At 45.4% G+C, this 27,974-nt stretch overlaps 1 protein-coding gene across 8 annotated transcripts in view; it reads left to right on the top strand.

The window, feature by feature from the left end:
* LOC128903096 (dymeclin) overlaps nucleotides 1-27,974 on the top strand; it is a 240,240-nt gene that overhangs the window by 185,615 nt on the left and 26,651 nt on the right. For 7 of the 8 annotated variants that reach the window (XM_054187006.1, XM_054186999.1, XM_054187002.1 and 4 more), the window contains 2 exons: nucleotides 9,671-9,853; nucleotides 19,914-20,027. In XM_054187006.1, the coding sequence (XP_054042981.1) occupies nucleotides 9,671-9,853; nucleotides 19,914-20,027 (297 nt within the window). Of the gene's footprint in view, nucleotides 1-9,670; nucleotides 9,854-19,913; nucleotides 20,028-20,434; nucleotides 20,474-27,974 lie in introns of those variants that run through there. The other variant, XM_054187004.1, reaches the window with a different exon arrangement.

The following is a 27,974-nucleotide window of genomic DNA, read 5'->3' as shown; positions in this document are numbered from 1 at the left end:
CGAAGTTTCAGTTCACGTAGCAGTAATTACCACGTAACACCTCCGAACAGTTTTGCTGGTGACGTTTTACAGCTGAGCTCCACGTGTAGCGCTGGAAGCAAGAAACTTTTTCACTCGGGTAACAGCTTTAAAGTCCTTGAAGACTCTACTCAAGGTAGACGGGTTCTCTTAATTACAGCCTGCATCGTGATGATCTATTTACCTTTCTATGGTGGAGTTGGGGTTGCACGTGGAACTTGTCCTTTCCTGTTCTACCAGTCAAACGAAACAAAATCTTCCCATACCTCTAGGGAATACTGCTTGGTTTCAAGGAGAAATGGAGAATTCTCCATTTCCTTGCAACAGCAGGAAAATTTCATTATTATTTCAGGCCTGATTTCAGAGAAATACAGATTCACAGTTTTAACTTTAATTTTCTTAGTACGAATGTCGCCATTTTCCTAGCAACAGTTGCTTCCCAGGTTTTGTGGGTCCTTAGAAAATGATCAGGTTTAGGGCTACTAAATACTGTTTGCATTTTGTTGTCGTGGTTGCATCTGGTTTGGAAATACTGTGTTCTTGCATGGACGGTGTTAGAGCCCCTAGCTGGTGACCATCAGGAGAAGAGAAGGCTTCAGGGAGACCTTATAGCAGCTTTCCAGTCTCTGAAGGGGGCCTACAAGAAAGCTGGGGAGGGACTTTTTAGAAGTGCACATAGTGATAGGACGAGGGGAAATGTCTTCAACCTGGAAGAGGGGAGATTTAGATGAGATATTAGGAAGAAATTTTTCACTCTGAGGGTGGTGGGCCCCTGGCCCAGGTTGCCCAGAGAAGCTGTGGCTGCCCCATCCCTGGAGGGGTTCAAGGCCGGGTTGGCCGGGGCTTGGAGCAACCTGGTGTGGTGGGAGGTGTCCCTGCCCAGGGCAGGGGGGTTGGAACTAGATGATCTTCAAGGTCCCTTCCAACCCAAACCATTCTGTGATTCCTTGTGAAGTACCAATAAAACAATTGCACCTTCACTTAGACATATCCACGTCCTCAGAAACAGCTTTACATTTGCTTGGTCAGTGGCTAGTGAAGTCAAACCCTGTGGCAAACAGGTCTTTGGAGGACTGAAGCAGTTGGGTTCGGTACCTTGGCAGGTGTCGTTTGGCATGTTTTCCCTTGGAGCAAGCTGCTTCCAGGCTGTTTTCTCTGGGACAGGACACACCACCCTGGCGTTTCCTCTAGTGTAGCCTTGTCGCAGGCTGTCCTGGAGGTTTGTGTCGTGATACGGGCTGAAAACGTTGTGTTTGGGAAATGTTGTGGACTGGCTTACCAAAGTGGTGAGCCATTGCTGAAAACCTGCTCTTTCAGCTTACTCCGTTATTCAGGAACGCAACGGTAGCGAGTGTCGGGATGGTATTTTTATTTAGTAAAGTGTCTGGCAACAAACTTTGCTCCCGTTGTGACGGCTCTACTTTTATTTCTAAGCAGTGATCAGAGATGCCGGGGTTAGTTTTTCAAGTTATATTTGCCGCAAGCCCTGCGATTTGTCACTTAATACCTACTTTCCCACAATTCAACGTTATGGCCAAAGGTTATCTGGGTTTGACATAGAACAGCCAAAGAATAAATGCCGGTAAAATAGATGAAGATAAGATTTCTGTCACCAAAAGCTGGGCTTTGAGATTCGTTTGCCCGTTAAATGTAAGAGCAGCTTTCTCGTGCGCTTCCTTCTTTCCCCTCCGCTCTTCCATTCCTTTGGCAGAGGGAGTTTATTTTGTTGAAGGTTTTATTTTCTGCTGAAAATGCAGGAAATTCAGACAGCTCTCTTGGAAGCTCCCCAAAGCTAATACAAACAAGATACATATGCCTCTCTTAAAGTGACTAAAAATAAAGTAAATTATTGGAAACTATTTAACTGTAGAAATTCCCCTGTAAAGAGGAAAGGGAAGTTTACATCATTATAATGGTGGATGCTGTTAAATTATGTTATCAAGGTGAAATTCCCTGGAGTGCCAAGTTGTCTATTCCGCACAAGAGAGTACATCACCCTGGAGTTTATAATAGCTGCGTTACCGGCGCGAGTGGAAAAACTAATTACTTAGTGTCTGAAATCATAATAATTTGAAGTATTCCATAGCATCTCTAAATGTAGCTGGAAAAAAAATAATGGAAAATGAACCGAAGCTCTCCCTTCACCTAGACATTCTGTGGACGCAGCTGATGGATCAGGAAGAGTTTACCAAACCTTTCCGTCGTCTTTCTCCCTGGTAAAAAGGGGAATGGGAGGAGCTGACTGTTTGGGGTTAATTTGACATCCTCACTCTTTTTGATAAGCGTTGAGTATATGGGGTGTGTATCCTTTTTGTTTTGCTCTTGTTGACAAAATTGCCTATGAAGCTGTGCCGGCGTCGTGAAGGAAGTCGTTGTTTACGGTTCCAAGTTTTTATATTTGCAAATTATATTTGGGGGGGGGGAATCTCCCTGAAAATATTACACGTGACGGGTTATAGTGAGGCGTGGTGGATAAGGGCTCAAGGATGAAGAAAAGCCGTCACTAACGTTGCCTGTGCAACCTTCACCCTCACCTTTCCTCTGTCTACTCCCTCATCCGTATGATAGCCTTCAGCCTCAGACCTGAGGACGGGTGGGCCCCGCCGCATGGACGCAGCAACACAAATGTGACGCAGCCCTGCCTGATACGCAGAGTGCCGTGCCCATAGAATCACAGAATCACCTGCTTCTTGTGGGCACCTTTGTCTGGCTCCTAGGAGAGGAAGGCCTTTCCTGAGAGACAGGCTGAGAGAGTTGGGGGGGTTCAGCCTGGAGAAGAGAAGGCTCCAGTCCCTCAAGGGGCTTCAGGAAAGCTGGTAAGGGACTTTTTAGTTGGGGTTTTAGCGACAGGACAAGATGTAAAGGTTTTAAACTAACAGAGGGGAGATTGAGACTAGATATTTCCTGTGAGGGTGGTGAGCCCCTGGCCCAGGTTGCCCAGAGAGGTGGGAGATGCCCCATCCCTGGAAACATTCCAGGCCAGGTTGGACGGGGCTCTGAGCAACTTGATCTAGTTGAAGATGTCCCTGCCCATGGCAGGGAGTTGGACTGGGTAGTCTTTAAGGGTTCCTTCCGACCCAAACCATTCTATGATTCTTCTGCCACGCTACCTGGCTGGGAGAGGAGGATTGGACTTGCAAAGAATTTGAATTCTCTGCAGCGCGGTACATTCAATATCAGTCAAAGCTGGAGTACAGCTGTCATCTATGTGGGTACGGATGCTGGTGTCTCCATTTAGGCGTGGGGCAAAGCAGTGACACTTTGAAATTCTCTTGGACCTAATAACTACAGTCTATGCAATTTGCCTCCGTGTGCCCGAAAGAACATCTGTACCATTTCCTCGTAGTTTGTCCCACGACGTGCCTTAACATCAACAATTAAATAGAAAATTCTGCAGTGTGCTAGAAGAATTTGGAGTTTGATGGAAAAATAAGGTTCAATAACCTATAGGAGCCTTCAGAGCAAATGACCTTGAGGAGGCAGTCAGAGCCAGCTGGCAAAGTGGGAAGTCAGAGATGGTTTTGCTGCTTTAAATTATGGAGTTGTTAGGAAGGAAACTATGAAAAGCATCTCGAGCTAAAGCTCCTTTAGGTAGCTTCTTTACAGCTTTTACATACCGTGTGTGCTCCTTGTTCTGCTGGAGAGGGGCCTGCAGTGTCAGTAATTGTCAACGAAAGCCACCGGAGCTTCAACGTAAAAAAACTTGCACTTTTGAAAATTCAAATGTCCAGGCGTCCTATTCCTGGCAGCAAGATGCCACTCGCAAAAAGCCGTTCATTGTCACAAGCAATAAGTTCAGAATTCCGTTTGGACGTGGAGTTTTGTTTTGTCAACCTGCATTTCCGTCCTGTATTTCTTTCACTATTATGGGTGACATTCCCACTTTATTTCATTAGATTTCTTTGGATTAAGACTTCACTACGGTGTGCCTTTCCTATTTACGTTGTGCGGTTGTAGCTGTTGCGTTCCCCGTCCTTGCTCGGGTTTTGTTTTTTTAGGCAGATAAGCTTCTTCCTGCTCAGATTGCGTTAACTGTATAACTGCCTTTTTGATAGTGTTCGTCGGCGTGCCATTTCAACAGGCAGAAACCTCTAGCGGTGATTTAGCTGAAAGTATCGCTTGGCTGGAAAACGTGGATCCCACCACGAAGGGAAAGGGTGCGCTGTTAGGTCTCTGTTTTTTAAGGAAGTTGCAAAGTAGACCTGGTGAGGTTTTCAGTTATTTGCCGCTTTGGACTGTGGATCGCTGTGCATCCAGGTTAAAAGGGGGGGGAAAAAAAATAAATAAATCGTTGCCTTTTAGTGAATTCTAGCTCACAATAAATAAATACGTAATCATATTGTAACACGTTGTGTGGACACGAGATGAGAGTTAAGTTTGTGCACTAGTGCTTTTTAGAATCATAGAATAGAATCACGGAATGGTTTGGGTTGAAGGGGACCCTTAAAGGCCATCTAGTCCAACCCCCCTGCCATAAGCAAGGACATCTTCAACTAGATCAGGTTGCTCAGAGCCCCGTCCAACCTGGCCTTGAACACCTCCACGGATGGGGCATCTCCCACCTCTCTGGGCAACCTGGGGCATCATGGAATCATGGAATCATGGAGTGGTTTGGGTCGGAAGGGACCTTTCAAGGCCATCTAGTCCAACCCCCTGCCATGGCCAGGGACATCTTCCACTAGATCAGGTTGCTCAGAGCCCCGTCCAGCCTGGCCTGGAATGCATCCAGGGATGGGGCATCTCTGGGCAAACTAGGCCAGGTTTTCACCACCCTCAATGTAAAAGATGTCATTAGGAAATTTATCACCATCCAGCTCCTATCCATGCTGTGAAATACCCCGGATACCACCCAGAACCGCTTATAGCCTGTACCCAGGACCCAGGGTCAGAAGATGAGCTGGTCTCAAGCAAGGGGCACTGGAATCAGCTCTGCGGCGAGGACACATCTTGTGTGGCAACCAAGATCGCAGGCTGCAATCGCAGAGCAAATGGCTTCAGCGACACTACCAGAAATGTTAAAAAAAAAAAAAAAAAAAAAGAATTCCTTTCTCTGAAACCTAATAGAAACATTTTTGGATCATGAAAGACAGCCGCATGTCCACCCTTGCATAGAAATGTCTCTGCATAACGTCACAAGTGACTGAAATTCTGTTTTTCAAATTACTTACTTTCCATCTAAGCTAGCGCAGGAGGAAAGAAGAGAAAGCAAAATAATTTTGTCTCAGTTTTTATTAGACAGTACAGGCCGTAAAGGAAGCTTAACCGAAGTTAACCCGAATGACACATGGGCAGGCCTCCCTTTTTCTCCTAAGAATTATTAACATCTAGAGGCTGGAGATTCGCATTCATTCCTGATAGAGCTTTTTTAACCGATTCTTTATTATTCTGAAAATTAAAATTAATTTAAAGTCAAATTAAATCAAAAGGATGAGCGCTCAGAATGTCCCAATGTAGGAAACAGAAGATGGGTACCAGAAATTAAGCAGGTTTTGGGTGACACTGAGATCTTGCGTCTTCCGCTGACGGTGATTCACCTGCTTTTATCTTTTGATGGATAAATACGTTTGTAAGGAACCGAACTGTGAGCACCTTCCCCGGGGTTTGGCGTTTAGGTTGACTTCTCTGGTATTTTATAAACCGTATACTTTTGAATTGGTTTTACACATCGGTGTCTTTCCAGCAGTAAGGATTGAATTCTCTGGAATTCTTTGCCCGGGAGGGTGTCAGGCTAATTATTAATTATATTGCAGTAAGGAAAGCTGCAGTATTCCAGGACGGTCGGAGATGAGGGCATCCAGCTCTGGTTTGCTTTGGCTTTGCACATTTGTGTGTTCCTTGCTAGTGTTTATCAAGCTCGAGTTATTTTTTTCCAGATAACGTTCTCATGCCTGTGCTCCTCGTGTTTTTCCTCTGCATCCTCTCAGCTTGTTTCCATTCTCTTTTCTCTGGCATTATCGCTTGTTTGTTCCTTTTCCTTTTAACCAAGGAGACCCCGCGCAAGCCAGAACAGTACCTGGATCTCTTGGCGCTGTCACCGACTGATTTGTTCCTTGTGCAAGTAGAACGTGACCGAGCATCTGGCTTTTTGCCTTAAAAATGAAAATCTTTGCAAAAAACCTCCCGCATTTAATTCCAATCCGGAGAAGGATCCATAAGGCGGTTACCGAGGATTACCCGCGGTAACGTTAGTGCCATGCCTGCATTGTCGTCCCTTTTGTAGACGTGATTTTAGTCACAAAAAGTTGCTAACAAGCCTTTCGCTTCTGCCTTTCTCTTAATGATGAGTATAATTATTTCTGTGGGCATAAACGGAAAAAAGGAGGGGGAGGACCGGTACTCGTCGGTGTCGGCAGAGTCATCTGAGGCCTGGTTTGGAAAGGAATACTGTAAGAATTTGAAATCATTGGGTTTGCCAATGATAAGCAATAAGAAAACACCGTTACTTTTAACTGCTCGTTTAAACGCACTCTTTAACGGATTGAAACTTGTCTACCTCTCTCCCAAAATCAATATCTGGCTTTTCTTTTCCTCTAACAGCCAATTCAGTCCAAAAAAAAAAAGAAAAAAAAAAAAAAAATTATTCCTACAAGGTTGCTGCGGACGATGTGGCGGTCCTTGCCTTGGCCGTATGCGTTCTGCATTTCGGCTGGCCTGAAAATTAATACGCAGGGCGATAAACTCCTCTCCCTTCAACTGCGAAATGTTTTTGTAACCTTATTTATATCTGTCGTGACGCCGTGGCGAGATGCGGAGGGGGCCCTAGCTTGATACTGGGCATCCAGAGCAACAAAAGCACACAGCAGTTTTATCAGCTCTTACGGCATTTCACCATTGTCTCATCCAAATGCTGTCCTTGGCGTTCTGCTTGTTTTTTCCTGTTTTGAAAACTTTTCAGCCTTTACGAATGCTGTAATCGCTAATTATAGGAGCGTACAGCCCTCCAGATAACATATACGCGATGCTGGGTTTCAGTCCCGCTTCTCTGTCTTTTACGGAGCCTTTCTTCTTCTTATAAATGATTATTTTTTATATAGTAGGTTATAGGTAAAAACCTGCAGCTCCTGGGTTTCTTCATTTGGGTCCCAGATTCTTCACCTGGAACACGGTAGCTGAAAACCAGATGGTTGGTTCTGTCCATCAGCTTCTAAAAACTGTAAATATAATTACTGAGCAGTAATCTCTGGTAACTTTTTAATTGTTTAAAGCTAACCAATTAGCATGGTCTGCCTTTTCTTGAAATAACATGTTGGGAGATGATTAGCAACGCTTTCTGTTTCAACTTAGATGTATGCCCGGCTTTTAAGGTGAACGTATTTTATTAAAAAGCTTTTCGTTTTTGAACAGCCATTGTGTGGCTCGTTACCTTTCTGCCGACCGAAGAGCTCTCACTTTGATCCTGAATCGTAACGTTTCTGCAAAAGTAATGTATTCTGTATTTTCGGAGAGCGTCTCAGCCACTAGATCATCCTGCTGCGCCGGGGAGAGAATTGCGCCGATGCTCAGAGGTTTTTAAAAGCCACCATAATGTACCATACTCTGAATTAAATCCAAGTTGGTGGGGCACATACCACGCCACAGACCGGTTACCCAGGTCTGGATTTTTCGTCGGATTCCAGCTGAAGCGATCATTTCAGGTTTTGCCTAGTATTTCGCATGATAAACATTTCACAGCAGCTGAGGGGGATGCTATTTCGTAGCACGCTAACCAGGAAGCTACAGACGGAGGAACCACCTGGGTTTTGAACGTAAGGATTGTTTCTGTCAGAGAAGAATGCGATTGATGGACCGAGTAGCTGCGGTGATCAGCTTGGTGAGGGTTTCTGCCAAAGTTGTTAGCCACGCTGCAACGGTAATGCAGGTGGCTGAGGCAAAGCTATTAAAAAAGAGGAGGAAATCCTCATGTTCGGGGAAAAAAATCTGTAACCCACAATCAGTCAGACATCGTTGCTAAAGAAGGAGTTTTCATTGGAGCGTGTGAGCCAAATACTGTTCTTCAAACAAGAATTTCAAAAGGCTTTCATCACTTAGATCTCCTTTGTACATAGAATGGTTTGGGTTGGAAGGGACCTTAAAGACCATCCAGTTCCAAGCCCCCTGCCCTGGGCAGGGACATCTCCCACCAGATCAAGTTGCTCCAAGCCCGATCCAGCCTGACCTTGAACATGGAGAAGGCAAGCGGTGTGGAAAACCAAATTAGAGTGCTGCTGCGTTTCAGCAGCAGTATGAGGATGGGGACTACCTTCTCCACGGTCCTCAGCACAGTGGAAGAGATGGAGGAGCTGGTCTATATGGGTCTAACCAGGGTAATGACAAGTTTCTGTATTCTCTTCTGACTTAGTGAAAGCGAATCATAGAATGGTTTGGGTTGGAAGGGACCTTAAAGAGCACCTAGTTCCAACCCCCCTGCCCTGGGCAGGGACACCTCCCACCAGCCCAGGTTGCTCCAAGCCCCGGCCAACCTGGCCTTGAACCCCTCCAGGGATGGGGCAGCCACAGCTTCTCTGGGCAACCTGGGCCAGGGGCTCACCACCCTCACACCAAAGAATTTCTTATATCTGACAAGTGACAATTCCTGCCTTATAATAGAAAATAACTCAACGTACAGATTGACTGACAGTCCGACAAAATGCTGCTGCAAGTTCAGCTTCGTTATGAACTATTTAAGTGTCTTACGATAACTCAGAAAACGACAGCTTTGTAGGCAGTCGGCAAAAGGAAATGCCAGTGGTTTCAATCTTTGTACTAAGCAGAAAAACTCAAGCCGGTTTGGTATGATTCACGTTCCTGCCAGACCTGTAAAGTCTCACAGACCAGCGTTTGATGTGGTGGAGAGACCTAACGATACGAACAAAGTAGATTTGTCTTCTTTTTCCCCCCCGCCTATCCCAAGGGAGGACAGAGAGCTCTTCGGTCTCAACAACCGTATCGGGCACATCCCGATGCGAAGCCCCAAGGAGCGAAACCCAGGCAGCCAGCAGGGCTTCTCATCCCAGCTGGTCGAGCTCAAAAAGTTTCAAAATCATCAGGAATGGTTTGTGGAAGGCATTGACAAGACGAAAGGCTCTACGAGTTTGTCTTGAGCATTAAGGCTTAGTGCACTACGAAAGGAGATGTCTGTCTTTCATTTATTGCAAGTATTCTTCAATGCCAAAAACATGGCAGATGTTCAAGGTGCAATGGGTTTTGATCCCAGTCGGTTTTCCTGTCTTTGTTTTTCTCTTTCGCCAGCCGCTTTTTATTTTTCCGATTATTTTTTTTCCTCTTTTTCGTTTCCCTATCCCTCCTCCCCGAGCAGAAAGTGTATTAAATTCAACGTCTGCTTCCCTTACTTAGCGTAGGAAGGGTTGAATAGACTGAAGTTCATTTAACCCTTAGTGAATTTGACTGATTGCAATATGTTAATGCTTTTTGGCACGAGATGATGGCTCCTGTTGAGGGAATCAAGCTGTGAGACTGAATACTAGGTTAAAATTTTGGTTATTACAGGAGAAAACAGATCTTTTTCCAGATACAGGCATGCCGGATTTGCTCGCCGTTGAGACATTAAGCAGCTAATAGCTCCATTAGTAATAATTACCTGCGCTCTGTCTTTATTACCTAATATATTTTACAATGGAAAAGGGCAGGCTAACCTTTTGTTCCTTTCTTAAAGGCGCAAGATCTGAATGTGATCGAGGAAGTGATCCGGATGATGTTGGAGATCATCAACTCCTGCCTGACAAATTCTCTTCATCACAACCCCAACTTGGTGTACGCGCTGCTTTACAAGCGGGATCTGTTTGAGCAGTTTCGAACTCACCCTTCCTTCCAGGACATAATGCAGAATATAGATCTGGTAAGCGCTATATTATTTAAAGGCTGCTTACGCCTTGTTATGCGATCTCTGTATCCTTTTGAGAGGTGGAAAACATTCATCATCTCTATCGGTTTCTTTTTGAAAGTATGAAAGTGTTGAGTTTCTCCTATTTTCTGGGCCTCCACTGTGACTTATTCTGGGCAACGTCTTTAACTCGGCAGAGCCAGGGGGATTTGGGACGCATCTGGTAAGGAATTCCCAACCTGCGACGCATCTTTCACTCCCCTACGGAAGGACAACGTCAGCTTGTCTTAACTGCCCCTTGTTAGAAACTAGTCTTTTAGGGGAGAAAAAGCAGTTTTTTCATCACCAACCGATCTTTTTCTTTTCTCTTCCTCCCATCACCAGCCTATTAATGATTACAGGGAGTGTTTTGGTTTTTTTAAATGGCTAAGAGAGCAGGCCTTCAGCTGCTTCATTCCCTGGGCTGTATCTGTGTGTTGTTTTCACCTGCAAAGTGTCTCTCGGCAGCAATCCCTTGGGATAAGTAGACATTTTAGAAGAAAACAAAAGGAAATAGCGGTGGATCAGAAGCTATTACTGGTGTGGCTCTCCATGGAGTTTGGAAAACAGTCTCTAATTAATTACTGCTGCGTCTGATAGTGGCCTTCATGTTCATATTGAGAACCTGAGTAAGGATTCCTTCTAGAAAACAACAGGTTTTTAAGTGCAAGAAGTATTTCTCTGTCCTCTGGTCAGTATTTGCAGAGCTGAGCAATGCTTGAAGTCACGTTGTGACCACTGGATGGGAAATACCGGACGGGGAGGCCGAACAGGGTGCTAAATCTCTTGCTGCAGCGAATAACGCGTTTATGCAGTGCAACTAGAGATCTACTGAGGTTCTGGATTGATCTGCTTTTATTTTAAAATGTGACGGAAGATTGACAGTTGTCTGACGATCCGTAAAGGAAAGTAAGTTGAAATGTCGAACTGAAATCCTGCTCGGTACCTATCCCTTCCTCTTCTGCTCTCACTTCATATTTTCTGGTCACACAAGAGTTTGGAGAGCAGAGAAATCAGAGCTCAAAATCATAGAATCATAGAATGTGTTGGGTTGGAAGGGACCTTTCAAGGCCATCTAGTCCAACCCCCCTGCAGTGAGCAGGGACGTCTTCCACTAGATCAGGTTGCTCAGAGCCTCATCAAGCCTGGCCTTGAATGTCTCCAGGGATGGGGCCTTCACCACCTCTCTGGGCAACCTGGGCCAGTGTCTCACCACCCTCATTGGAAAGATCTTCTTCCTAATGTCTAATCGAAACCTGCCCTGCTCTAGTTTAAAGCCATTGCCCCTCGTCCTAGCGCTACATGCCCTTGCAAACAGCCCCTCCCCAGCTTTCCTGTAGACCCCCTTGAGGGACTGGAAGGCCGCTAAAAGGTCTCCCTGGAGCCTTGTCTCCTCCAGGCTGAACACCCCCAACTCTCTCAGTCTGTCCCCGCAGCAGAGGGGCTCCAGCCCTTTGATCATCTTCGTGGCCTCCTGTGGCCCTGCTCCAACAGGTCCATGTACTTCTTGTGCTGAGGGTTCCAGAGCTGGACGCAGTACTCCGGGTGGGATCTCACCAGAGCAGACTAGAGGTGGGGAATCGCCTCTCTGGATCTGCTGGCCACCCTTCTTCTGATGCAGCCCAGGATGCAATTGGCCTTCTGGGCTGCAAGCGCACATTGTTGGCTCACGTCCACCTTTTTCTCCACCAGTATCCCCAAGTCCTTTTCCTCAGGGTTGCCCTCTATCACGTCAGCCCCCAGCCTGTATTGATAACGAGGATTGTCCAAATTTTTGGCAGCTGCGGACCACAGCCAGCATGAGACTGCCTGGATGATTAGGACAAGATGTCTTCGACTTATGTAAAGAGAGGATATGGTGCGGTGAAGATAAGAGTCGTCTTCATTCCTCACTGAGATAGGGACCTTCTCTGGTTACTTGTCCAGATCCAGGAAAACTAGTGATGGCCAGATCCTTCTGCATGACAGCCCCGGGCCCCCCACAGACAGCAGCGTGTCCTTTCCTGTGTAACACTTAAATGTTGGTTTTCCTCAACAATTTAAACAATTCCTCCCCAAAACTATTTAATATTAGGGTACAGCATAATGCCAGTTACATTCAGAAACTATTTAAAGCTTTCCAAGGGAGCATGTTGAATTTTTAAATAGCTCCTTTGTCAGAGAAGTGAGGATGTCAAAAAAAAGATTCTTTTTTTTTATTATTTTTTAAATGTACCTGTCACCAGCTGGCAAGTGGTGAGAGCTGTCAGGCTTGCAGATCTGAATAAAAGATTAGATTCGGCTGACTCCTCTTCTACCCTGTCACGTCCTCCAATTCATACACCCTATCGGCAGCGCTGCCATCCCGTACAGAACCAGTCTTTGTCTTGTGAGCTACAGCCAAAATGGTTTAACTGGTCTTCCTAGCCCTTAAAAAAGTGACAGATCACGTTGGTTTTAGTCGACGCACGGGGGGAGCTTGTCTGGGACCGTGTGGGCAGTATCTGAGAAGAACCAAAATGAGTTGGAAGAGGCTGCCCAGGGCAGTGGTGGAGTCCCCATCCCTGGAGGTATTTAAGAGATGGGCAGACGTGGTGCTTAGAGACATGGTTTAATGATGGTTTTTGTCAGTGTCAGGTTCATGGTTGGACTCGATGATCTGAAAGGTCCCTTCCAACCTAGACAATTCTATGATTCTATGAGTTTCTGGCTCCCAAACTTTGCTCAGGCTTTTCTCTGCAACAATGGAGGCGGGAGCTCCACCCTCATGGTCACGCGGGACGTTGTGAACGTCTAAAATGTAGGTGCGCTCCCAAAGTCAAAAATCGTGGGCGGAAAAAAAATATTGAAAGATTTGGCTCGATAAATTCCTAAACCGTATATTGCAGGAATCTGGGAGGATGTATTCACAGGGAAGATTCCCTATTCTTCACCTGCTTTTATATTCTTATTTAAGCATCCACCCCAGCCTGCTGTCAGAGAGACAATTCTGAGCTGGCCGGGCTTTTCGTGTGGCCAAGGCTGGTCATTCAGAGGAGGATGGATCCACCATGTGTCGGGGAACTCTGTTGGGTTTCAGGTTGCTGTGCTCAGTGTAATTTGGTGGCCCAAAACGGGTAGAAGGTAGGTGTAAATGTTGCAGCTTTTGGTAATGGAAGGGTGGGGAAGAGAAGTTAACCTTTCTGAAGCCCCCAGAGCACGTCTGCGAGGGCTGTGCTACATCCTGGCTCCATCCATTGGTAATTTTTCTGGTCGTTACACGGCAAAGTACGTTGGGATTATCTCCACCCACACTACGGTGGAAGCATGAATGTAACTTCCATCATCAGATGCCACTAGAGGTCCACGTGAGCAGAAGGTGGGTGTGAAGCTCTGGGTCAAAATCCTCCTTACCTTGGGTGTAAGATTCTCTGATCCGGAACTGTAGTCCAGATTTGTATTCCATAAAGAAATACTAACAGACAGCAGGGTAATGTTCTATATTGAAGAAATCTGACCAAAATACAGAATATGCGCAATCTGTAATGATTTTTGGACACTAAAACAGTTGCCAAGTTGCCTTGTCGAGAACGTTTAAAATGGGTATGACATATCTCAACTTTTAACAGTTACTGGTTTTACTCCGCTGCACATAATGTTCTCATAAACCAAATAGGAAGCATGGGAAAAGTGCAAATGCTAAAAAGCGGATGTAAAATTAGTTGGAAAATGTACCGAGAAGGTGGTAACGAGTAGTTGATGGTGCAAATGGAAAGAGGCATCTGCCGCCGTCCTGTGTGGGAGAAATAGCCCAGAGGTGTCCTCTAAGCCTACTCACGCCAGTGACATTTTAGCTGAATTACTCTTGGGTTTAGGCACCTTGGAAGAAATTCTAGGGAGAAACAAGAGCTGTAGAAAACAGGACCTCCAAGGACAGACAGAACGGGTGCTGATTAGCTGAAGGAAGGCTAAAGGGGACGTGGTATTTTTCAAATAAAACGCTGCCGTGAAGGGAAAGGGAATAACCTGTTTTACATACTTGTGGATTCACAGGTCATAAGGAAAGACTTTCTAACGTTAATAATAACGAAGCACTGTGGTAGGTTTCCAGGCGCTTGTTGGAGACCTCTGGATAGCAGACGTTTGGCAGGGTGACGCTGGGGCAGGAGACGGAGCAGAACGTGGCCGTAGGCACACGTCAACATGGGGATGGCTCGGCAGCTCCACCAGCTGCTCAGACCAGGGTGGCGATTGTCCAGGTTGACTATGGCTTGGTCACAGTCACTCTGGGCTTTGGCTCCGGATTTGAACCCTTCAGCTCACTCTGGAGGTGACACGTAACCTCTGTGTGCTTCGTCGTTGAGCCAAAAATGGGTAAATGTTTAAGGGTCAGCGTATAGAACAATTTTATTGAAAACGACTTATTTGCCTCTGGGTTTTTATAAAGCAGCTAAAAATCACCAGTGCCAGCTGATTGGGAACATATGGAAACAGTTAATGCTGCACAGAAGAAACTGAAATCAAAATACCTTCTGTTTCCTATTAATTTACTTTTCATTTTAGAAAGTCATCTTAATAGGATATTGTGCATCTCGTTTAGCTAAATGGGATATTCTCCCTCTGGATGGTGAACAAAGAGGAATACTACGGTTCCTGCTCCTGGCCTCCACGTTTCAGCTGTGAACCATCTATACGCCTCTGTTTCAGAGGTGGTCTCTAATTTGGTCAGCAACCTCGGATGTGTCGGGAATTTGGTGGAGACTTTTCATTAGTAATCCCTAAAGATGAGGTTGGTTCGTGACCGTCGTGAGAGCTCCGCTGGCATTCGTTACTGTCGTATTTCCTACGAGCTCGTGATAGATAGCGTGCGGTTGAACGGGCTGAACTAGGAGCTGCTAGAATTTGGTTTGCAAAACAGCCTGATAGAAATGCAAAGGATCCGATTGATGCAATTTCCTATTCGGAATTTAATCCTCCGAGGACGTTTCCCTGCTAGATTTTAAAATCGCTGGAGTTGGCTTGGTTCTGGCATGGCAACTCCTCTTTCAGAACCTGCGGTGGACATGAGAACTATTCTTTCGTGATTTTCCTTCAAATGCCCATAGAAAAACCTTGATCCTGCTGGCTAAATACTTTAAGTGATTCTCTTTTTTCTCTTTTTTCAATTTTCTGGTCTAGTGGGAGGTGTCCCTGCCCATGGCAGGGAGTTGGAACTAGATGGTCTTTATGGGCCCTTCCCACCTAAACCATTCTAGGATTCTATGGTATTTATTTCTCCCCACTTTCTTTGCTGGGAGCGGGGAGATGAGAAGACCAGAGTACCTTGAAAAGTTCACGTGTCTTTGAACACGCTCCTAGTTTCAAGGTGAAGCAGAAAAACGTCGGTATCTCGAGTTTGCTGAGAAACCTTTTGTGTTTCTCCTGTTATTGAATCACCTCAACCTGTTTCATCCCTTCTTAAATCAGCGAAGGTTGGTTTTGCCTCACTTTTGCTCCCGGACAAGAGGGTACGACTGTCAGTTACTGAACATAGCTGTGATTTATGTTTTCCGAAGGAAAGGACTTAGCTGAAGTGCTAATCCTGCGGTACTTCATGACAAGAGGTTTGTTTTCTCCTTTTCTTCTCCTTTCAGCGTGCCGACAATCCAGCATCTTGCTCTTCCCGGTGGCGAATGCGGCTGGAAATGTAAACTAGCCGCTGTCAGAAAGTGCGTCTTTCTTTTTTTCATCGCTTTCCGAAGGAGGAAAAAAAAAAAAAAAAGGGAATGAGAATTTTTTCATTTAGTGCCAAGTTTTTTGTTTTGGTTTTTTTTTTTTCCCCCCCTCTTTTACAGAGTTAACCTTGACAGTTGCGGGCAGAGGAGGCAGCAGCGAATCACGCTGTTATTTTTAGCTGGAGGAGAAAGCGAGGAGCTGTAGCGTTAGTTAGGCAGCGGCACTGCCCGGGAATGGGCCGGGGCATCGCAGCTCTTCAGCGTCCGCTTCAGTCTCCAAGTGGAGAAAACATCTTGTCCCTGCTCGCTCTGCTGCTTGGTGCACGCTATAGGAAACAGAAGTATTTCTTCAATTCAACCCTTTCAGCCCCGTTGAAAACAATGGATGGGTGAAATAACGGATACTGTGGTTGTCAAGCGTTGGAAGAGGCTGCCCAGGGCAGTGGTGGAGTCACCATCCCTGGAGGGATTTAAAAGCCGGGCAGACGTGGTGCTGAGGGACACGGGTTAGTGGTGGCTTTGTCAGTGTTGGGTTGATGCTTGGACTCGATCTGAAAGGTCCCTTCCGACCTGGACCGTTCTATGATTCTGTTCCGTCATAATCTTTTAAAAAAAAAAAAAAAAATTCCAAAAAAATTTCCAAAATCTAAAATGTCACTTTTAAATCACTCTGGCTTTCTCATAGCACTCTTCATCTCTGGAAATATTTTGTAAATTTATTATTTAGAAAACGAAAGTACCAAAGATGAGTCTCCGTGGGAGAATCGACCTCTGAAACGGAAAAGCTTTATGAAAACCAATTTTGGAAATCACTACGGAAAACAGTTTTTATTTAAAGATCTTGAGTCTATTAACGGTATATCAGTACAAAGCCTGGAAATCCCTGAGTTGATGGTGACCACGCCATGGGGGGTTGGAACTAGATGATCTTTAAGGTCCCTTCCAACCCGAACAGTTCTATGTCGCCGCATGCCCATCGCACCCCACGGCTGGGGAGTTGCGCCACCAGAATTAGGCTCCCTACGTAGCGCAAGGGGCCGTAGATACGCCCTTTTATCTGGACACCGATAAAATGTTCCTGCCGAGGGGTTGCCTAATCCAGGATTAAACGTGCCTTTTAATCTGGAAGGCAGATCAGAGAGAGAGCTTTTTAAAACATCCCCTTGCATGGAGAGGGCCTTTCAGCCCAGGGTACGAGTAATTCGCAGCGACTCGTTCAGTTCCTTGGTATTCTTCTTCTGAAGGAGTCTTTGCCAGTTGTTTTATGCTTTCTTCCACCCGTCGCCCAAAGAATTAATGAGAAAAATAATGTTCAGGATGTCAAAGAATGGACACCGTCCCTCAGCCTAGTTCGTTTGCCCTGAGATCTGCTTTTTTCTCTACGTTTCATATCCGTGATTATTTTAAACGCCGCTCTGTTACTTAACGCGTGGAAGATAATTAAAGCTCTTTCAAAGGAAAAGGCTGCTCTTCCTTAATATTAGGTTAAGCTTTTATAGTTTTATATTTGGCCAGGTCATTCGGTAAAGTGTTAGACCTTCTGCTACGGAAGAGATGGGAGCTTGGGCAGTAGGGATGTAATTCTGGGTGCTTTTTTGTTTTATTACTGATCTAATGGTAATAAATAAATGCCTCTTTTAGCATCTACACCGTATAATTCACCTTTTCTTTTTTATTATTTTTTTTTTTAATTTTTTTTTCTTTTTCCTTTTTTCACCCTCCTTTTTTTTTTCCTATTATTTCATCGGAGTACCCGTTAGGTACCTGAGCATCTCACGGGAGTACTGTACTATCAGGATTAGACAGAGAATTACTCCAATTCTGTATTGTCTCAAGCGGTAAGGTGAATGACGCCTAGAGATAACTATTATTATTATTATTAAAGTAGATATTTTTCTTTTCACTCGTCAACTGCGTACCAAAAATAGCCATTCAAAATTCTGTGAAATGCTGACGTAGCCTGAAAATATTGGAAGCCTATCCCGCTTTTGTTCTTTGCGAAATACAACTCAACCAAGATTAGTACCTTTACCGCAAAAACATAAAAGCCTTTTAAAAACACGTTAAAATGGGAGGCTTTGACTTCCCGAAATAGGAAACGCCAGAATTCAGGTAGTATCTGTGAGCTTCATTCAGGTTTGGGGGGTTTTTTATGCCTCTGCATTATGATAGTATTTTATCCTTTTGATTAAAAGCCCAATATTAAATTGTGCTTTTGTTGTGGTTTAGCAGAACTTGAGCTAACAAGGCAGCGCCGGTGGGATGGATTCTCTGCGGGAGCCTGCCCTGGGCGAGGATAGGTATTTACCAGCGATGACTGGCAACAGAAGAGCGTTGAAACGCAAGAAGATAGCTTTTTTTTTTTTTTTTAAAATCTTTCAAAGTTTGCGGGCAACTTTCTTGTTCCTCTATGAGCTGTGTATCCTCTACCCAGCAATTTGTCCCAGATTCTATGCCAAACCCCTGTCAGCCCAACCGCGAGGTCCTCACGCTCTTCGCGCGAGCTGCTTCTTGCCGTTTTCCTCTGTAATTTCTGGTTCGTCCCTCCAGCTCCTTTGCTTAGGAACCCGGCACATCTTCCCGCTCCTGGTTTTTTTTCAGGGATCAGAGATCACAGGGCTAGAGTGGGGCCTTACCTGTAAGAAGGTAAAACCTGCCTGCAGCATTTGCCAGAGGCAGTGAAATTGTCCCTTCTAGTCAACTATGGAGATGATCGTAAGGACAGTACAGAAGGTTAAACCTGAATTTTCTCTGGGCTGATTTCCACGGTCTTGTTGTTTAAAACAAAACAGAACCCCCCTCAAAAAAAAACCCAAAAAGCAACTTCTAGTAACTGTCGTCTGTCTCTATCTCGCTCGGTTCTTCCATTTTCTAGAGAAAATTGCTCTGCGATCCAGCCAACCTACCTGCTCAAAAGGAGGACTAAGGGTTTTCGGGGCTCGCGAGTGAGGAACAACACATTTGAATCTCACAGTAATCAAGCCATCAGCTGTCTTTGTTTTATTAACAGCAGCTGAGCTGGGAGGCATAATTAGGGTAATGATTTCTGGCTCCAGCTGTGTCTCACTACAGAACAAAGAGAGCTCAGCAGAGATTTTGTAGTATAATACACTTTTCCCCCCTTCTACTTGGGAGAATTAAGAAAGATTACGCGACGTGCTGGCGATTGGGATTCGGATGCAGGTGGATGTTGGTACTTTTTAGATGAGAGTGTGTCCGAAGCCTACAAGATGTTGGCAAAACTACCAACAATGTGGTCAGCGAGCAAAAGCTGTAGGTGGCTCCGGCCGAGGGGTAGTTGGGGACTCACGTGTGCATGGGCTCTACCAAGTGGCCCTGACCATCTTGTGGTACTTTCAAAGGACGCTAAGTAGGTGTCGAAATATTTCCCCGTACCCTGTTTTTGTGTCGCTTTGAGTTTTGGATCCCCTGCGTGACTGTTGAGTTCCTCGGGGATAAGGGATGGGGTTTGCAAAGTGTGCTCTTTTTTGGATGAAAGGAGCTAGAGAAATGGAGGTTTTCTGATGTCCCACATGGAGAACTGCCGGTGGGATGTCGGCTTCTGGTGTGACCTGCTGAGCTTGGAGAGGGATAAAAGTTAAAGCCTGACCTAACTGTGTTCTAGCTAACAAGGACCAGCTGGGTCACAGAAAAAGGGGGTGGGGAGGGAAATATGGTGAGAATCCGCTTGGCCTCACCAGGGAGATGCGCGGAGGATGAGAACATTGAGAGGGAACGTACAGGTCCTTGGGCCTGGAATCTGTGATGGGGAAGATACCTGGGGCACTTTGGGTAGTTAATTTGGGGAGAAGAGGAGCTCTGTGGGCTCTTTTTCCCTCCCCCCTTCCAGTTCCTGCGGCTTTAAATGCTACAAAACCCCCAGGAAGTCGTGTAAACTCCTGTAATTATATTGAGATATTTCATAGTTGTCTTAAAGCCGAAGCCTCCTGTCCAGGAGTTGTTGAAACGGTAAGGGTTTTACTTTAATGCTCGCAAATGAAAGTAAATTTCTAGCCCAAACTATAAAAAGTAGACCGGAAGGCCTCGAAAATCCTGACGTGAAGTCCTGACAGACAGAAATACGAGCGTATGTCAGTGCACAGTACTTGAAAATGTGGATTTATTAATTCAGCTGGGTGTGTTAAATTGTAAAATCGTCTGTCTGTTAAAAATGACTGCGGGAGGATACCGATAATTGTGCTAGTTTGGCATTAACAAAGTCTCCCTGGCTGTGACACAGGCAATAACACGATTCTTCTTTAAGAAGTACAGATCCCGGGAAAGAAGCTGACATCTCCGTGTGTAAATTGATACAAAGACCTCGTCTTCTCTATTTATTTATGTGCTCTGATTTCTCGTTCCAGGTGATCAGCTTTTTCAGCTCCCGATTAGAGCAAGCTGGAGCCGAGCTGTCAGTAGAGCGAGTTCTGGAAATCATCAAGCAAGGAGCTGTTGCGTTGCCCAAAGACAGACTAAGAGTAAGTGCTCAAGACCTCGTCAATTAAAGCGCGCCGTTCCAATCAATTACATACATACCCTTCGTATCCTTAACGTCCAAACATCGTTTCTCCTATCGATAGCGGCTGATAAGGGATTACGTTGTGGATGCGTATGTTTTAATCAACATTCCTAATTTGTGCTAAATGTTTGGCTGGCTTTTTCGTGATAAGTTACTAAATTGAAGCATGTGGAGGACATAAAATTTGCGGAGGCTAAGGTCGTCTTCGTCGTGTCTCGACGATGCCGCCTCGCCTCTCCAGCTGTTGTTTAGTTTAGCTGTAACCAAACTTTCATCCTTTTTTTTTTTTTTTTTTCGTTTGTTAACTTATCCTTCTTTCTCTGGCGTTCTGCACCTCCGCCTGGGTCCGTCTGAAATGCTACAAAGATAAATTTCCGGGGCTTTAGTTAAGATTTAACCCACCTTCTGAAAATCGGTACAAGAGCTGGAAGTCTGGTCAACGTGATCGTGAGCTTTCTGTGTAATCCTGAGCGGGCCCCTCCATCCTCTTTTGAGCATCTCCCAAATCTCGTGAGGGATGTACCACCTTGAGGGGTTTTGTGAGGCCAAAACCCATTGATGGCTGCCCGATGTTTTGAATACTGCAACGATGAAATCTGTGCAAGTAGGTGACTAAATAAATGGGAGTTACGTGTGGTTTTTTAAACGCACGATTAAGTTTGCTTCTCCGTTACGCCGAGTGTATTTTAAATACTGTCTGCTTGCCGCAGAACCATTTTTGTTCCTGCTCCACGAGAGAGCGAGAGCAGCGTCTCAGGACCCGTTTCTTTTGTGGGAACTTTAGGAAAATATCATCTGATAAGGCACACTGAGTACACGCGGCCATTGGCGACGGCTGGTAATTTATTTATACCCCGGTAATTTTAAAACGCCCGGTGGGAATTGTCTAGCTGGCTGCGTATCCTAATGTCTTTCCTACGGTTCCCTGTGTCCCTGAGATGGCACGTATTTAGTCACTCAGACTGAATTACTTGGGGAGAGAGCGGTCTGGAGTGCGAGCCAGGGTACAGGAATAGCCTAAGTCACACCAGAGGAGTTGTTGGATCCAAATCCAGCCCTTCAGGTTGTGTCCTCTCTGTGAACACAGAGAAATACTGGACCTTTTGCTTTTTCTATGACAACTTAGTCTGACGTGCAGATAATTAAAAGCTCTCGTATTAAGGGGCTACAGCAATTCCCTCTTGACACGGAGCCACCACTAAAGAAATTCTCTCCTTCCAAAAAAATTAAGGTTTTATCACGTAGCGTGCCTTTCCCATTGGGCCGCAATTTAAAGAAATGTTATTTCTGGAGTGAAATTCCATCGAGTTTAAATTTGCTGCATTAATGACACGCAGCGTTCCAAACGACGTGTTTATATTGCCACTTAAATCAACGGATCACAAATTTTTGACAAGTGCCAAGCTCTGTAAGTCCTCACCAAGCAATCGAGTGCTTCCAGTTTCAAGGATGCTTATGGAGTGACTTGGAGCGCTTAACTTTTCTCCAAAGGACTTGAGTTTGAGGGCAGGGTTACACAGTGAACACAGGCAGTCTGGCATGTAATTCTTCTACGCTGCCCACTTACACCTACTGGCTTTTGTCTTTTTTGCCAAAATCCTTTTGCTGAGCAGCAGTTTGGCCAGAGCAGGTTACTCCTGCATGGAGAAAAGTTGGTGACACTGATGTTGGCATCTGGAATCATAGAATCATAGAATGGTTAGAGTTGGAAGGAACCTTAAAGATCATCTAGCCATGGGCAGGGACACGTCCCACCAGACCAGGTTGCTCCAAGCCCCGGCCAACCTGGCCTTGAACCCCTCCAGGGATGGGGCAGCCACAGCTTCTCTGGGCAACCTGGGCCAGGGGCTCACCACCCTCACACCAAAGAATTTCTGCCTCAGATCTCATCTCAATCTCCCCTCTTCCAGTTTAAAACCGTTCCCCCTCGTCCCATGGCTCCCCTCCCTGATCCAGAGTCCCTCCCCAGCTTTCCTGGAGCCCCTTGAGGGACTGGAAGGGGCTGGAAGGTCTCCGCGGAGCCTTCTCTTCTCCAGGCTGAACCCCCCCAGCTCTCTCAGCCTGTCCTCCCAGCAGAGGGGCTCCAGCCCTCCCAGCATCTCCGGGGCCTCCTCTGGCCCCGCTCCAACAGCTCCGTGTCCTTCTGCTGTTGGTGCCCCAGAGCTGGAGGCAGCGCTGCAGGGGGGTCTCCCCCGAGCGGAGCAGAGGGGCAGAATCCCCCCCCTCGCCCTGCTGCCCACGCTGTTGGGGACGCAGCCCAGGCTGCTGGGGGGGTTTCTGGGCTGCCAGCGCACATTGCCGGCTCGTGTTGAGCTTCTCATCCACCAGCACCCCCAAGCACTTCTCCTCAGGGCTGCTCTCCATCCATTGTCCGCCCAGCCTGGATTTGTGCTTGGGATTGCCCTGACCCAGGTGCAGGACCTTGCCCTTGGCCTGGTTGAACTTCATGAGGTTCGCACGGGCCCACCTCTCCAGCCTGCCCAGGTCCCTCTAACGTAATGTCATGCATTAATATGTAAATGCACATAACATCTTTATAGAACAGTAATGATGAGCGCCATGCGATTTCCTCCAATAGAAATGACCTTGTGAGTCTTTGTGTGTCCTTGTACCTCTCTCCTCGGAGTCTCACAGTTCCTCAGGTCTTCCCATTTCGGTCTCTGAGGTTTTCAGGGGAAGCTATTCTAAAGCTCGACAAAGTCATATTAAGATCAGACTATAGATATAGTTACACAATAACTCTGGCAACTCTGAGGAATTTGAGCAGCTAAATAAAGGAGAGAGCTTTAATCCACATGTCTTTAATGACACACTCTGGGCATGTCGGGATGGGTGGGAGCAGCCCTGCCCACAGTCGCTTTGCCTGCACCGTCGGCTCCGTGGTTGTTCGCGTCGCTAAGCTCGCATCTGCGAGCTGGAAGCTCTTTAGCTCCATAGACCAACTAATATTACTTGCTGAAAGGACATTTTTCCAGCACAAGCTGGCTTGGGCACAACCAATTCAGAGAAGTGGCTTTGGGATAGGAGTTGGCTTGTGGCTGGCCAGCTTGGACAACGTGTGGTGGAATTAGGGGTCTGTTGCATCTGAGTTGACATGACCCACGTGTCATTACAACGCGCAAAGCTGTGGAGTTTAATCCCAAGAGCTTTGCAGTTAATTGCTAATTAATTTTTCAAGCCTTTTGCCGTAACGTATTGAAGTGCTCTAAAGTACAGGAGAGACCCCGCGGAGGTATTACTCCTACCTCCTAGAAATGACCGTCTTCAGCTGAAGCGCTCTGAGGGAGGCGGTTGAAACACAAAGAGGTTACGATTTGGAAAAATGAGGACTGGAGCTTTTACTCCCCCGGTTTCCCTGCAGCTCAGACAATGGCGGGGTTTTTTCTTAGGTATAAGTACCTAATGTATGCGCAGATAAATACAGCGAATGTTTTCGAGTTGCTTATCTTGGCCTTTGTCGAGGAAGTGAGCGTTCGAGAGGCGTTGCATCTATTCAGAGCTCCAGTCTGTTGCTTAGACCATAGTTCAAACATGAATAAACGTCGACTAAAAATAACAGCACTTAAGAGCCACGATCCTGATCTGCATAATGGGACTTATCAGTTGTGTAGCACACCCTGGGACTCCTGCTCCCTTTCGCTGTGGGAAACAAAAGTTAGCAATAGGTCATATATATATATATGTATAAAAAAAAATATATATGTTTGTGTTAGGAAAGATATCCTGCATTTTCTTAGCAAATAATTGGTGGGAAAATGGAAGATCTAACTCATATTTTCCTTCCAGTCCTGGAGCAACCTGACTGGAGACAAACAATATAATTAACATTATTTTAAGCGTATGCTTTTAGCCGTGTACGGTGGAAGGCAGGGAAAGTCCAAGCTGAGTAATTAGCCTTTTAGAAGACTTCTGCATAAACAGAGAGATAAAGGGCAGGTGCTGAAATCAAGAGCTGGTTATTTCTTCTTCAGTCTGTGGGAGGAGATAAATGAAGTTAATATGCCCGGGACGGAGGCAGAAGCCACGGCGCGGAGATAGAGCTGTCTCCTTCGCAGACGAGCAGCCCACGATCCAGGCTCCCTGTTTTATTGCAGAAGCTTATTAAAGGCAATTTAGAGATCATAGTGATAGGTGAAAATTGGCCTCATTGTTGTCTTTATTTTTTTCTTTATCTTTTTTTTTTTTTTTTTTTTTTTTTCAAGTTCTCAGGCTGCCTTTTCTTTCCCTTCGGTGAACTCTCTGTGCTTTCGGGATTAGGAGCGTGAGAGAAGTGGGGCCGCGTCTGGAGTCTGCGAGTTATCTCAGGATTTCAAGGGGAGTTAGCCAGCAGATAGCCGCTCTTTTACAATAAGTGGGAAAACTTGTTTCGAAGGCCAGCTAGTGACTGGAAGCTGACATTTGGGTTCGTGGAATGATCACACTTGGGAGGCCACATTTAATGCTTTAGAAAAGAGAAGTTGCCATTAGCTAAGCCACTTCAGGCAGAGATTGCGTTTTCATGAACGTATTCTGAGCTGCTTTTATTTTTCTCCTGTTCCTTTTCTCCCTGTGTCAATGAGTATTTTGTCATCGGTGTGCATTCTGTCGTATGTTCTCGATGTGCTACGCAGACGTGCCATTATGCCATCAACTCGCGCCTTTTTGGTATGGTACAAAATGTAATATTTATTGAAGTGCATTCTAGTTCAGGCATTAAAATTTCACAGAATGTGTAAAAGGAGCAGAGGTAAAAGCCTTCAGTCTCTTGACAGAACAAGCTTTGCTTTAGGTGTTAAAAGCACTTCTCATAGCTTTCACCTTCTATTAACGATATACTTCCAACTCCTTCAACTTCCATTTGTTTTGTTGGAGAAAGCCCGTAATCATGGAGGCACCAGAGCGCAGGGGAAAAGAGTAAATTGTCATCGGAGCGATGGTAGCTGGACCAGAACTGCTTTGTGTCCCTGGCACATCACCCCGCTCCTGGGCAAGCAACATTGACACCAAAAGTTCAGCTGCCAAAAATGTCATAAAACCAACCTGGTTGTGGACTGAGGTGGCAGCGAATGCAATGGGGGATGTCAAACGTAGGTACTTCCAACTGTGGCAAGAAGGCGTAGCCATCAAAGAAAGTACATATGAAGTCCCCAAAGCTGAGGGAGTCCAAAAAGTCTCTTGGTTTAGCTACTGAGCTCTCTCTGGAAAGGTGCAAAGGTTGCCCTCTTTCTGCAGAAGCTCCTCCTAGGAAGGAGACATCGTCCGTTCAACATCTGTTCAACAGTGGTGTACTGTCACACCGTGTAGAGCAGCAGGACATGGGCAGCACTCAGTGCCCCAGGTTGTGAAGGAAATTGGTAGACTTTATATGTGTGCATCCTACTTTAGGCGATGTTGATCCTGAGAGACCATCCATTGCCCCATTGTCCATTACAATTACTCCTGATGGTGGTTTTTTCTTCTAGAGTCCTGATGGCCTTGGCCCTTAGTGGTTGTTATTTGGCCAGGGCAAGATGCTGCCTTCAGAATCCAGACCAGTGGTCTTTGATGATCTAAATTAAACCTTGGGACAGATGTGTAGCTCTTAAGCAACGGACAGCTTTCTTGCATTTATTTTACTGCTGTAACAGTACCTTCCTACCACGGGTTTTAGGTAGAAGACTTCACAAATTAGCTCTGTAAAGAGGTAGGCGCAGAGGAGTTGTGGAGACCAGCAGCTCTTTTACAGAGCTCTAGGGCATAGCACTAAGCGAGAGAGACAGAAAACTTCCGTAAAGAATAAATTCATCAAATTCTTCCTGATATTTATGTTTTTCTGGCTGAAGGGTCAAAGATCTTACTCTAGTGGAAGCCGGTTGTGTCTAATACATCCTTAGGTCTGACACGAGGCAGACATCTGTGAGGCAGACTTCCCTCTGCTGACCCTCAGCTGCTGTTAACCCTTAACCTGAAGAAGATGGGAGTAGTAAGAGAAGTGTAAGAAACTTTTAAACAAAGTGCTTTTTGGGCCTTTCCAAAACACCAAACGTATGCTGAGGATACTAATATTTATGGATTGTAAATATCCTTCTGACAATTTATACCCTCAATTAAGATGTCAAACTTCCCCGCTTCCGTGAGCCGACCTGTAAGCGATGAACAATAATTCACGTTTCTTTTGAAGGCGTGCGTTTTAAGAGGTCAGATTCTCAGAGGCCGCGGCTAGAGAAGAATATACTCCCCGGCCCTTGAGAAACAGGATTTTGAGTAATCAAAATTCCAGGAAAAATGATACTTGAAGGTTTTGATGAGCCTTGTGGTCGAAAAATAACGTACCGTCACGAAGCTGCGAGCAGGCAGTCAAAGACGTGTCCGCGCTCTGGTTAATCTTAAAGTGGGATTATAAACCTGCCTGTCTGTCTGTCTGAAACCCTTCCGCGGGTGCTTTTCTATTCATATTAAGCCCATTGACTTCAATTGTTGTGTTGAAACTAAACGGAATGGCACCACTTTATAATAAGTACGTCCAAGCAGGAGTTTGTATCGTGTAAATCTGTTTAATTAAACGGTGCAAACTTGCGTGTAGGCAAGATGTGAAAAAATGTTATGGAAAAACTGTGACTCTTCTAGTACTTAAAAGTTAGATACTTGCTGACATACGGCGTCATATGGGAGCTCTTGATTCTGCATTGCAAAAACTTCCCGAAAGTAAGCCATCCCGTCATCCCAGAAGGGAACCAAAACTTTGGGGCTGTCGTTCAGAAATACACGCCGCCGTCATTTTTAAACATGAATACGATAATCCACAGAAACGCTTCCTTAGTAGGAGGTAGCCTTGAGCAGCAAGTTAGAATATACAGCGTGGCTGCAAATTTTGCGGCGAAGGCCGTGTATATTTTTAAGCCAAGTTGCAACCCTTGCGCTCATTTAAACATTTTTTTATGTGCCCGGTTATTATTTTTTTTTTAATACTTAAGGCCAAAGTAAACTGGCTTTAGCATCTGTGGAGCCAAAGTCTTTGAAATTTGGTGGCTCCTTTTGTTTCACGGTGAAAAGTGGATTTCAGGAGTCTTTAAAGGGGCTTGTTTGTAGCTACGTATAATGCAAACACGGTTGATGAGGTGGATTGGATACTAACAACGCTTCGTTTTCAGAAGCATCCTTCACATACCGTAGGAGAAATCGGTTAATTTAGAAGCTTTAGGAGAAATGAAACGAATTATACTGCAGTACTTACAATGTAGTTTGACTTGAAACTTGTAAGCTTCATATTGCTAGACTCAAGACGTTTGAAATGCTGGCACGGTCTGGTAGCGTTGGCGTGTCACTCATAAAGCGTATTTATTTATTTTTTTTAAAGTTTGCTTTAATATTTTCAAGTAAAAAAAAAAAAAAAAAACACCAACCAGGACTTTTCATACCGTTACCGTTCCCAGCAAGCGTTTGCATGGATTTTGAATGTCGCGCATGTCGAGATTTGGTTTTCTTTGGTGTGGTGTAAGACGAGTCCTTCGGCACGTAAGGTCTTGGTTAGAGCTGAGTGTATTATCTGTTTGAATATTGCCAGCTCTGACGGCGGTGGCGCGTCCCGTGGCGTTCGCAACCTTTCTCTGGCCCTCCCAAAGAGAGTCAGGTAACGCTGTAACCGATGCCGTATTTACGTTTTACTCTCCCGGCTATTTGAAAAAGGGGATGTGCTCTCCACCTCTCCCCGGCTGTCTTCTGAATGGGAAAAATTCTACAGTCTCGCATTTTTTAAAAATAACTTCTTTTTTTTTAGCCTTACGGGGAAGGGGAAGTGACCCAAAAAAAAAAAAAAAAGAAAACCCCAGCCCTCAAACGGCTCCAGGAAACTTAATTTTTCAAATGTGAATGCTCCTGAGAACCCAAACAAGTTTGGTTTGTGTTGACATAGCAGCTGTCAGTCAATTTTTGGAATTAAAAACAGCTT

The sequence above is a fragment of the Rissa tridactyla genome, chromosome Z (assembly GCF_028500815.1).
Source record: "Rissa tridactyla isolate bRisTri1 chromosome Z, bRisTri1.patW.cur.20221130, whole genome shotgun sequence".
NCBI lineage: Eukaryota > Metazoa > Chordata > Aves > Charadriiformes > Laridae > Rissa > Rissa tridactyla.
This window is presented reverse-complemented; position numbering and strand designations above follow the sequence as displayed.